Source organism: Phoca vitulina, unplaced genomic scaffold (assembly GCF_004348235.1).
Source record: "Phoca vitulina isolate PV1807 unplaced genomic scaffold, GSC_HSeal_1.0 scaffold8, whole genome shotgun sequence".
Classification (NCBI taxonomy): Eukaryota; Metazoa; Chordata; class Mammalia; order Carnivora; family Phocidae; genus Phoca; species Phoca vitulina.
In genome coordinates this window covers 57718390-57730845 of record NW_022589711.1, presented here as the reverse complement: position 1 = coordinate 57730845, position 12456 = coordinate 57718390, and the positions used below count along the sequence as shown (strand labels likewise).

Here is a 12456-nt window from a genome sequence, read left to right as displayed (position 1 = left end):
GTAAGACAGGGCGCCTGGGTGGCTCAGTTGGTTAAGCGACTGCCTTCGGCTCAGGTCATGATCCTGGAGTCCCTGGATCGAGTCCCGCATCGGGCTCCCTGCTCGGCAGGGAGTCTGCTTCTCCCTCTGACCCTCCCCCCTCTCATGTGCTCTCTCTCATTCTCTCTCTCTCTCGAATAAATAAATAAAATCTTTAAAAAAAAAAAAAAAGAATGCAGTAAGACAGACAAGAAGGGACAATAAAGCTACAAGAAATGCAGAAAACAACAAAATGGCAAGAGTAAGTCCTTCCTATTAGTAATTACTTTAAATGTAAAAGAATTAAACTTCCCAACCTAAAAGACATGGATTGGCTGAATGGATTAAAAAAAAAAAAAAAGATCTCAAATCGACAAATTTAAACGTCAAGGAATTAGCAAAAGAATAAACTAAACCCAAAGCTAGTATAAGGAAAGAAATGATAAAGATTAGAGCAAAGATAAGCAAAAGAGATAGCAGAAAAACAAAAGAAAAAACCAAGAATTGGTTTTTGAAAAGATCAACAAAATTAATAAACATTATCTAGATTAACTAAGAAAAGAAAGAACACTCAAATATCTAAAATCAGAAATGAAAGAGGGGACATTGCAACTGATGTCATAGAAATAAAAATAATTACAAGGGAATACTATGAACAGTTGTACATCAACAAAGAGATAACCTAGAAGAAATAGGTAAATTCCCAGAAACACACAACCTACTAAGACTAAACCTTGAATAGAAAATCTGAACAGAAAATAATGAGTAAGGAGACTGAATCAGTAATTAAAAACCTCCCAACAAAGAAAAGCCCAGGACCAGATGGCTTCCCTGGAGAATTCTACCAAACATTATTTTTTCTACCAAACATTTAAAGAAGAATTAACACCAATCCCTCTCTAACTCTTCCAAAAATTGAAGAAGAGGGAACACTTCCAAGCTCATTCTATGAGGCCAGCTTTACTCTAATACCAAAGCTAGACAAAGACACTTTGAGAAAAGAAAACTACAGACCAATATCCCTGATAAATATTGATATAAAAGTCCTCAACAAACTACAAGAAAAATGAATTCAAAAGCATTGTACATTAAAAGGATGATACATTATGACCAAATAGGATGTACATCTGCAATGTAAGGGTGGTTCAAAATAAAAAAAAATCAATGTAATATACATTAATATAGGTCAATACATGTAGGTCAAAAACCACATGATTATCTCAATTAATGCACAAAAAGCATTTGACAAAAATTTAACACCCTTTCATGATAAAAACACTCAACAATTTAGGAATAGAAGGAAACTATCTTAACAAAATAAAGGCCATTTGTAAAAAGCACACAGTGAACATCATATTCAATGGTGAAAGACAAATTTTCCTCTAAGATCAGGAACAAGAGAACGATACCCACTTTCACCACTTCTATTCAATTTAGTATTAGCAGTGCTAGCTAGAGCAATTAGGTAAGAAAAATAAAAGGAATCAAAATTGAAAAGGAAGGAAGTAAATTATCATCTGTTTGCAGATAACATGATCTTATATGAAGAAAACTCTAAAGATTCCACAAAAAAACTGTTAGAATAAACTCATTCAGCAAAGTTGCAGGATATAAAATCAACACACAAAAATCAATTGTGTTTCTATATACTAATAACGAACAACCTGAAAAGAAAATTAAGAGAAGTTTCATTTTGCAATAGTATCCTAAAGAATAAAACACTTAGGAATAAACCTAACCAAGGAGATAAAAGACTTATATGCTGAAAACTATATGAGCGGTGAAAGAAATTAAAGACAAATATAAATGGAAAGACAACCCATGTTCATGAATTGGAAGACTTAATATTGTTTAGATGTCCATACTACCCAAAGTGATCTACAGATTCAATGCAATCCCTATCAAAATCCCAATGGCATTTTTTTGCAGAAATAAAAGAATTCATTTGGCATCTCAAGGGACCCTGAACAGTCAAAACAATTTTGAAAAGAAGAACAAAGCTAGAGAACTCACACTTCCTGATTTCAAAACATGTTACAAGGCTACAGTAATTAAGACACTATGGTAATGGCAGGGCGCTTGGATGGCTCAGTTGGTTGGGCTTCTGCCTTCAGCTCAGGTCATGATCCTGGGGTCGAGTCCCATGTTGTGCTCCCTGCTCAGCGGGGAGCCTGCTTCTCCCTCTCCTCCCAGCTCATGTTCTCACTATCTCTGTCACTCTCTCTCAAGTAAATACATAAAATCTTAAAAAAAAAAAAAAAAAAAAAGACACTATGGTAGTGGTATCAAGACAGACAAATAAACCAATGGTCCAGAACAGAGAGCCCAGACATAAACCCTTGCATATATGATCAAATTATCTTTGACAAGGGTGCCAAGATAACACAATGGGGAACAACATCTTCAACAAATGGTGCTGGGAAAACCGGATATCCATATGCAAAAGAATGAAGCTAGACCCTTATCTTAGTCCCATACAAAAATTAACTCAAAATGGAATAAAGACCTAAATGTAAAACTTAAAACCTATAATATTCCTAGAAGAAAACAGGGAAAGCTTCATGGCATTAGATTTAGCAATGAGACACCAAAGCAAAGGCAACAAACACCAAATAGACAAGTTCCAAACAACACTAAAATAGACACCAAAACAGACACCAAAACAGACAAATTTAACATCAAATTTAAAAGCTTTTGTAGGGGCGCCTGGGTGGCTCAGTCGTTAAGCATCTGCCTTCGGCTCAGGTCATGATCCTAGGGTCCTGGGATCGAGCCCCGCGTCGGGCTCCCTGCTCAGCGGGAAGCCTGCTTCTCCCTCTCCCACTCCCCCTGCTTGTGTTCCCTCTCTCGCTGTGTCTCTCTCTATCAAATAAATAAATAAAATCTTAAAAAAAAAAAAAAATAAATAAATAAATAAAAGCTTTTGTGGACCAAAGGACAAGGTCAACAGAGTGGAAAGGCAACGTAGGGAAAAGAAGTAAATATCTGCTAATCAAGTATCTGATAAGGGATTAATATCCAGAATATATAAAGAACTCCTACAACTCAACAACAAAAAAAATCAGATAACCCATTTTAAAAATGGGCAAGACTTGAATAGACATTCTCGAAAGATGATATACAGATGGCCAATAAGCATATGAAAAGATGCTCAATATCACCAATCATCAGAGAAATGCAAATGAAAACCACTATAAGATACTGTGAACACAAAATATTACCTCAAACCCATTAGTTTGGCTACTATCCAAATAACAGAAAATAACAAGGACTGGTGAGGACGTGGAGAAAGTGGATCCCTTGTGCACTGTTGGTGATATTGTAAAATGATGTCATTGCTATGGAAAACAGTATGGAGGTTCCTCAAAAAATTGAAAATAGAAATATCATATGATCCAGCAATGTCACTTCTGGGTATATATCCAAAAGAACTGAAAGCAGGATCTTGAAGAGCTATTTGCACACCCATGTTCATAACCGCACTATTCTGGCTAGAAGGTGAAAGAAACCCAAATGCCTATCAATGGATGAATAAACAAAATGAGATATATGCATACAAAGGAATATTATTCAGCTTTAAAAAGGAAGTCTTACTACATGCTACAACTTGGATGAATCTTGAAGGCATTATGCTAAGTGAAATAAGCCAGTCACAAAAAGACAAAATACTGCATGATTCCACTTATAAGCAGTCTCTAAAGCAGTCAAATTCATAGGAACAGAAAGTAAAATGGTAGTTACCAAAGGCTAGAGGGAGAGGGAAAAGGGGAGTTGTTCAATGGGTACAGAGTTTTGCAAGATGAAAAGTTCTGGAGATCTGTTTCACAATAATGTGAATATATATAAACATTACTGAACTGTACACTTAAAAATGGTTAAGTGAAATAAATCAGAGAAAGACAAATACTGCATAATCTCATTTACATGTGGAATCTAAAACAAAACAAGGTCATAGATACAGAGACAAGATTAGTGGTTGCCAGAGACAGGGGTGGGGGGGCGGTGAGGTATGGGCAAAATGGGTGAAGGGAGTCGAAAGTTACAAACTTCCATATAAAGTAAATTAAGTCATGAGATACAATGTACAGCACAGTGACTACAGCTGATAATACTATACTGAATACATGAAAGTTCCTAAGAGAGCAAATCTTAAAAGTTCTTGTCACAGGCGCCTGGGTGGCTCAGTTGGTTGAGCGACTGCCTTCGGCTCAGGTCATGATCCTGGAGTCCCGGGATCGAGTCCCGCATCGGGCTCCCTGCTCAGCGGGGAGTCTGCTTCTCCCTCTGACCCTCCCCCCTCTCATGTACTTGCTCTCTCTCATTCTCTCTCTCTCAAATAAATAAATAAAATCTTTAAAAAAAAAAAAGTTCTTGTCACAAGAAAAAAACTGTAACTGTGTATGGTGACCGATGTTAACTAGACTTATTCTGGTGATCATTTCACAATATATACAAATAGCCAATAATTATGTTGTATACCTGAAACAAATATAGTATTATGTCAATTATATCTCAATAAAAAATGGTTAAGATGATAAATTTTGTTATGTGTTTTTTACCAGAAAAAAATGTTCAAAAAAGAAGGAGCAAGGATGCCCTCTCTTTCAACTTTTGAATATTTTTCTGTGGGGACACAAGGTCTGAAATCACTACAATCATCCTGTCATCACTAGGGGAGTATCAGACATCCTGAGGAAGACAGAGCAGAAAGAAAGGTTGTGAGTCTCTGAGTCTGTGATTCAACTGACCTTGAGTCGTCCACCTCAGGACTTCTCTTTACGTGACAGAATAATAGTTTCTTATTGTTTAAGCCACTTGTTATGTTTTCTGGTAGTTAGGACCAATTGCATTGCTACTATACACCAGTATTCAAAGCAACTCCACCAGAATGGAACTTTCAGAGAGCGGGGTTTTTGTTTTACTGGCACATAGAACAATGCCTGGCACAGAGTAGGTGCTCAATAAATGATAAATGAATAAAAAGAAAATTTAGGATCCCTCTTCTACATCCTCTACCTCTTGCTCATACCCCTCAGGACTCAGCTTAAATGTCACTTACCCAGGGAGGTCTTCTTTGAACCCCCCAAATCTCTTTCCGTTCTCCTAAAACATTGATGAGGGCCCTCCACTTACATGCAGTTATTTTCGACTCTCACATGTCTCATGGCTGTGCTTAATGACCTACTGGTGTATTTGTTTAGCGAATGTCTCTCCCACTGGATCATAAGCTCCATAAAAGCAGGAACTGGGTCCTGTTTATGGCTGTAGACTCATTTCCCAGCACAGTGCTTAGCTGTGGTGTGGCACTCAAAAAAATTGATTTCAAAGATATTCAAACACTATGTTGGCTCTACATGAAAACTCAAAAATTTAATTTATACATCAGTCTTTTTGATTATTTAGAATATGTGAAGCTGCTTGTCCTGAGGTTGAAGGACCAGGAAAGGTGTTATTTATAAAGTTCTCAATAACTTGGATGAAGGAGGGGCTTATTCAAATGAAGCCATGGCATTTGGGGTGTTTCAAAGGCCTCAAACAGAGTAAATAATTCATAAGTAATAAATTCATAAGTTAGAGTCCCTTATGAAATCTGAGAATAGATTTGCAATGTTTTGCTTTTAAGGACTACTTTCATCTTCTTGGTTTGATTTTTTATTTTTCTTTTCATCTTCTCATCTTCATACTCTTATTTGACATTATTTGTTAAGTTAATTTTATATTTGATTTATCCCTCACTGCTTCTCTATAAAACTGCTGCCACTACCCATAAGTGAATTTTTTGCCAAACTGACAGGGAACTTCTTCATTGTCTATTCCATTACTGTTAATTCATTTATAATACAAAGTCAATGGGTTTAGTAAGAACTGTACCTGCCATTCGAACTGGTACAACACTCAGGAATCCCAAGAAGTATTTTGTAAAAAAGGAAAGAGTAAAGTAGCTACTTGGATACCAGTTTCTACTACTTAAGGAAAATTTAAGAATGCAACATGGTAGTAAAAAGCTTTTCCAGAACAGTAAACGATAGTTTCGATGACAATGTACATTCCAAACACACCTGCACTGTCTGGTATGATAGCCATTAGCCATAAATGTGACTATTTAAGTTTGAATGAATTAAAATAATTTAGCTCCTCCGTTGCACTGGCCACCTCTCAAGCATTCAGTAGCAGCATGTCGCCAATGGCCGTCATACTGAACAGGCAGATACACAATACCCCCATCACTCATGGCATTAGAAGCATATATCTATGTTTCTACCAGTAATTATTAGTAATGAGTGATGGAAACATTCAGATCACCAAAAGAAACATCTAAGTGGAGAAACAGCCATATTAAAACATAAAAGATCTATTTCCTACTATATTCTCCTTGGGAACAAATTTCTTAAAAAATAATCTTGTCCCCTGCTCCCTTTACTGAGTAACAGAATTACAGGTTTTAAAAAATTTCTTGTGTGAAGTGAATGAGAACTTACTCTTCTTCTCTGTTAAGTGATCTGGGCATTGTATGCAAACTTACAGTTTGGTCTCATCAGCTTCTTTCTGCATGATTTCAAGAATCATGCGGCATGCTTCAGAGGTCCCTTCTGGGGTGGCATGGATGGTGACGGGCTTCTCTGCAGCCCCAGAGTTCTCCTTTCTATGGATGTCTACCCTGTAGGGAAAGAATCAGGAGCCATAACACAACGTCATCTGGGACAGGATCCTAGTCCCGAGAAAGCATCTCACGGGCCAACGTACAGCAGGGACACAGACAACGAAGTGTCATTAGCACGTGTGCAACCAATGCCATTCTTCAAGAAGGCGGCAAGCAGGGCAGGACGTCTTGTGCCAAACTTGGATTCTTTGCAGTTCCGTTTAGAAGGGAATATTTCTATTTTTTTTTTTTTTAAGATTTTATTTATTTATTTGACAGAGAGATAGTGAGAACAGGAACACAAGCAGGGGGAGTGGAAGAGGGAGAAGCAGGCTTCCTGTGGAGCAAGAAGCCCGATGCGGGGCTCGATCCCAGGACCCTGGGATCCTAGGACCCTGGGATCATGACCTGAGCCAAAGGCAGACGCTTAACGACTGAGCCACCCAGGCGCCCCTAGAAGGGAATATTTCTTGCAGGAGTGCTGTGGGACAAAGGCACCAAGCCAACTTGGTAATGAAGCCAGTTTGGTAAGTGAAGTATTTTGTGTAGTCTTTCAAATGATCACAGAAGCAAAGGGTCAAGTGAGTGGGGGTAACACTGCACACTGGCATGGTGCCAGTCCCTGAACTGATTGTAGCTTTTAAAAGCCATATGTTAATCCAAATCCAAACACCAAATTCAAGCAAGCTTTATGTATTTGAGTGTGGATTAAAAACAGAGGCATGCCCTCTCTCTGCCTCTCTAAGTTTTTGGTTTCCTTGCCACTGGCAGCCTGCCTCCTTCCAGGCTCTTAAAAGTAATGGCTCAAAAGCTTGATGACTTTATCAGACTTTTTAGGGCAGTTGTGGCCCTACTTGTTTTTGTTATCTTTGAAAATTACATAATTGATTGTATCCCTTTTTACTCTGGCTGTTAGAAAGCCCAGATCCAAGTCTTTGGTCTCTTTGTAAAAAATGGGCACATATTTTTGAGAACTAAACTTCACTTCTATTTAAACTTGTTGCATTTTTAAAGCCACTTTAAGAAATTTTTGGAACAAGAAGACATATAACTAAAAATCACTTTTGCAGCGAAGCAAACTTGGAGGGGAGAAAAGGGCTGATTTTAAAATAAATGGAACAGCAGACAGTACTTCTCCTCTCTACTGGGTCATCATTTCACTGCTATGACAATGAACTCTGGGACTCATACATATAAGTGCCCATTCTTTGGCAGTAACTCCGACACTCTGAAGAAAATGGTGTTTTCTCTTTCAGGTTACAAGACACTCAATGGATGACGTGATAAAAATGCACTAGGCATGTAAATAACTCCTGTTTGTCAGCAACTTGTTCTGCAATTTAAGCGCTTTCATAGCAATTATTTCTTTCAATCTGCCTGGCTGTCCTAAATCTAACAATAATCCTGGTTTACAGAACAAGCAGTTGATGCTCAGAGAAGTCAACTTTTTTTCCTACGATCGTAGAGCTATTAAATGGTAAATCTTGAACATGGGTCTTTGCGTCCTGTGCTTTCTTTATTACATCATGCTGTGTTCTTAAGAACATTCAAAAATCAACAATCCCACAGGTCATTTTATCCACGACAACTCCTACTACCTCCTCAACTCCAACTCCTGCTTCAATCTCCTTAGACAGACTAAACATAAGGCTAACGTACTTCATTTCTTGCTTAATATGGCAGACCCACTCACTTCTTTTACATAGCTATTTACAAGACCACCTAAGTGATCTCAAAGAATGACTACCACTCAGGGCTCCAACTCGAGACAGGAGGTAAGAACTAAGATAAGCGGTTTCTGGGATCCCACAAAACTCAGCCCCATACCTATGCTGTTTTAGAAACTGATGTATTCACAAGCATTAATAAGCTTACGAGGACTAGTCTCTGCTGTGAAGTCATCAGTACCTTCTTTCTGAACCTTTAGTAGTTCAGGATATGACCTTTAGGCTATTGGCATGAAAGCACATTAAAGTCCCCAGCTTTGTTAGTTTGTTAGTAGTTTTGTTTTAAGAAGCCACCATCCCATACAGCACAGCCCCCCCCCCCCCCATGCTGATGCAAGCAATAGCCACCTGAGGATGACTGGGCCCCACCAGCACTCAGGGGGCCTGTCAGAACGAAGCAAAGGAAGCCCCGGAGGCACGTACCGGGACTGGGTCTGCTTAGTGATGTTCTTTATGGTCAAGCCCTCCTTTCCGATGATGGCACCAACAAACTGGGTGGGGACCAGGATCCGCAGCGGGAAATCAATCTGTCTGGCCTGAGAAGAGCCCCCAGGGGCGTGGCCTTGCTCCCGGGAAGAGTGGTCCCCACGCTGGGCTCGCTGAGGGGGCGAAGGGGAGCTCACCTCTTCATCCGGGATGTAGGAAATCTTGAAGGAGTAGTTCTCAAACTGATGCCCGCTTAGCTTCTCGATGGCTCTGAAATGCAGCAGGAGCAGGTGAGCTTTGTCAGAGAGTGATGTCAAAGGGAACCCCCAGGCCAGCGGACAGGTTCATTCAGTCTGGTTTACTAGTTAATCCTCCCCGAGGATACAGCGACGAGCAAGGCAGATGCCAGCTCTGTTCCCTCAGAGCTTATGCTTAACAATTAAACAAATAATCACAATGTACAGGCCTGGTCAGACTGGATAGACAACTACACATTCTGCCTTTTTTCACCACCCAAGCCTGTCTCCCCCTCATCAGAAACTCTTTATAAATGTTGGTATAAAATTAAGAGTCATTTTTTTCTCATTTTGATCATAATACATATTTATTATTGAAAATTCAGAAATAGATATGCACAGATGAGAAAAAAAAATCCTAGTCCATCCTGTATCTTTCTTTTCTTAACTATTATTATCATTTATAAACATGGATTAATAGTATATATACTACTTTCTAATCTTTATTTTTAAAAATATTTTATTTATTTATTTGACAGAGATAGAGAGAGGGAGAGCACAGGCAGGGGGAGAAGCAGGATCCCTGCTTAGCAGGGAGCCTGATGCGGGACTCGATCCCAGGACCCTGAGATCATGACCTGAGCTGAAGGCAGCTGCTTAACTGACTGAGCCACCCAGGCGCCCCTATTTTTTAATCTTTAAAAAAGAGTTAATACTCTAAAGGTTTTCCAAGTCATTAAATGTCCTGCAATTTAGTTTTTACTGGCTGTTTAACATTCTATTGATTTATCATAGTTTTTGCAACTCATTCCCTATTGTTAGATACATCTACCTATCTATCTATATAGATCCAATCTTTTATTATTATGTACAGTGTTGCCATGGACATTTTTGCAACTCCAACTGCACACAGGACAAATTCCTAATGGAATTGCTGGGTCAGAGAGTATATGCAGAAATCTAAGTATTAAATACCACCCAGTGTGCTTCCGGAAAGGTCTCAACACTTACTATCCCATAGCAACTAAGAGAGCCTTTTTTTCCTTGAATCCTCAAAAACAAAATTATTTTAAATTATTTATTAATTTTGATAGGGAATACACAATATCCCACTATTGCATTTTTAAAACTATACAGGAAGCGGAACAATTTTTTCACAAGTTTTTTGCAGCATGTGAAAACAATAACCTTATTCTACTAGGTTAATGTTTAGGGTTTGTGAATTTATTACAAAGCAGTACCTCTGAATTCAATAAAAGCAACAAAGTCATCTCGTGTATGGAGGTCCTAGCTAAGTGGCAGCTGGACACAAGCTACAATGGTGAGCTGCTGGTCTATATCCTGCTTATATATGTGTGGCTAAAGTCCATAGCAAATGATCTATTGCCTTTTTCAATGCAAAATTAACTTTTTTAAGACTAGTGGTATGAGGATGGGTTAAATATGTCTTCATGTGTGTTGAAACCTTGAAAAATAAATAAAACTTATTATTCTGGGATGTATAACGAAGGTTATGCCACATCCATGACCGTGTTTGACCATAATTCGAGTTAAAGTGACTTGACAGGCATTTCACTTTAAGGACCTTCTACAAAAAGCAACTTGGTTTTGTTTTGTTCTGTTGTTAAAAACTCAATCCCATGTCCATTAATCGCCAACCTCAAAATTAACCATCATTGAAGCAATGTAGTCATGAATGGGGACTAGGAAGTGCATGGAGGTTAGGAAAGAGAAACCCAAACCAGGTGATCTTTGACTAACCACTCCCAGACAATTCTCCCTGCTGTTGCTGTCATTGAGATAGATCCCCTTTTTAATATTACACAGAGGAAAAATGGATGTTTCATTATCTCTTCACCAAGTGTGGATAGAAATAGGTTTGTGCTTCTTCCTCATGGTGCATGGAGGAAGCTCCAGGTAAAGGCAGCTCCCAGTGGTTGGCAAAGCAGAGTCTGGGGAACACAGTATCACAGAGCTGATGCCTCTATTCCTGACCATGTCAAGACACCACACCCACCTCAGTTTTGATGCCAAGGTCCAACATTTTTCAAGATAAAGTCTCCGTACAACCAACCAACAAACATCCCGGTATAAATGCCCTGGAGCTCCACTGACTTATCAAAGGGAGCACAGATGCCCTGGGGTTCTTCTGCTATGCCAGACATATGCATCTTTTGGGAATTTAAAGACAACCCTCCCAAGAAGCCCAAATCCACTTACATTTTTGCTTCTTCTCTTGTTGTATATGTGACGTTGACAACGGCAGTTTCTGTGTCTGTGTTGACTAGGAAAGAAGCAAAAACTATACTGTCATAGAAAAAAAAGCTGTCACCTTCTGGCTCAATGTAAACAGATTTTAGGGAAGAATGCACAAAAAACTCATCACCCTAACTCCACAGTTACCCGAATCTCTATCTTTATTCGTGTGCATTCATAGTAAATAGTAATTGACTGTATATGCACATTTGTAATCAACTGTATATACAACTCAAAGCTATAGTTTCACTTACAAATACTATTGCATGTCATATGTCTATGCACATATTTGTATTTTTCATTTCTACTGTCTACATAAAATTTTAGTAAGTAAATGTGCCATGATTTTTGCCTAACCATTCCTCAATCGCTGACATATGGGTTATTCTCAGTATCTGCTATTCTAAGTAGTATTGCTAAAAATTACCTTTACTGCAAACACCATCTGATTTGTGTTCTCTTCTGAATTATTTTTTTAGGCTAAAATCAAAGAAAAATAACTGGGTAACAGAACATAATGCTTAATGCATATTTTCAGATTACTTTCCTAGAAGTTTATATCAATTTACTGTACTACCAGCAAGCTATGACTTTTAAGTGTTATGTCTGCATTTATTTTTAAATAACTGGATATATGTATAAAATAATAAGAAAGTATTTTAATTCTTCATTAATTCCTAAAGTTGAATTAATCATATTTTTGTTTCCCTTTGACTGAGCTCCATGACTGTGTTAACTGTATATAATAAATAAAGAAAACTGACAATTATAACTCACTTGGCTGAAGGAAAGAACACAAACTCTAAGAGTGGCTAATACCAAACTCTTGTGAGCTGGCTTATCTTGGTTCCTAATTGCTTGCCTCTTCTTCTAAAGTCAGAAGTTAAAAATAAATTCAGAAGGCAAGATAAAACTTTCCCAATTCAAGCCAGTAAACTTAACCCCCAAATCCTGGTCTTCCCCAAACTAGTAGCCATGACTAAATCAGATCCTCCCTTTAAACATTTAAGCTACTGAGAGACTAACAACAGGAAGTTAATGATAATTTAAGAAAACCGTGATAAAGCTGCTTTCCAAAGGAATAATAAAACCCTGTAGTGTAGGAATTCCTAATCCTGGATCCATGTTAGGGCTTCTGGAATTTTATAAACTC

The 12456-nt window shown here is 38.2% G+C and overlaps 1 protein-coding gene across 2 annotated transcripts in view; it reads right to left on the bottom strand.

Moving 5' to 3' along the window:
- IGF2BP2 (insulin like growth factor 2 mRNA binding protein 2) overlaps positions 1–12456 on the bottom strand; it is a 155470-nt gene that overhangs the window by 27164 nt on the left and 115850 nt on the right. For both annotated transcript variants that reach the window (XM_032406974.1, XM_032406975.1), the window contains exons 5-7: positions 11268–11331; positions 8809–9081; positions 6542–6676 (exon numbers count right to left, since the gene is read on the bottom strand). In XM_032406974.1, the coding sequence (XP_032262865.1) occupies positions 6542–6676; positions 8809–9081; positions 11268–11331 (472 nt within the window). The remainder of the gene's footprint in view (positions 1–6541; positions 6677–8808; positions 9082–11267; positions 11332–12456) is intronic.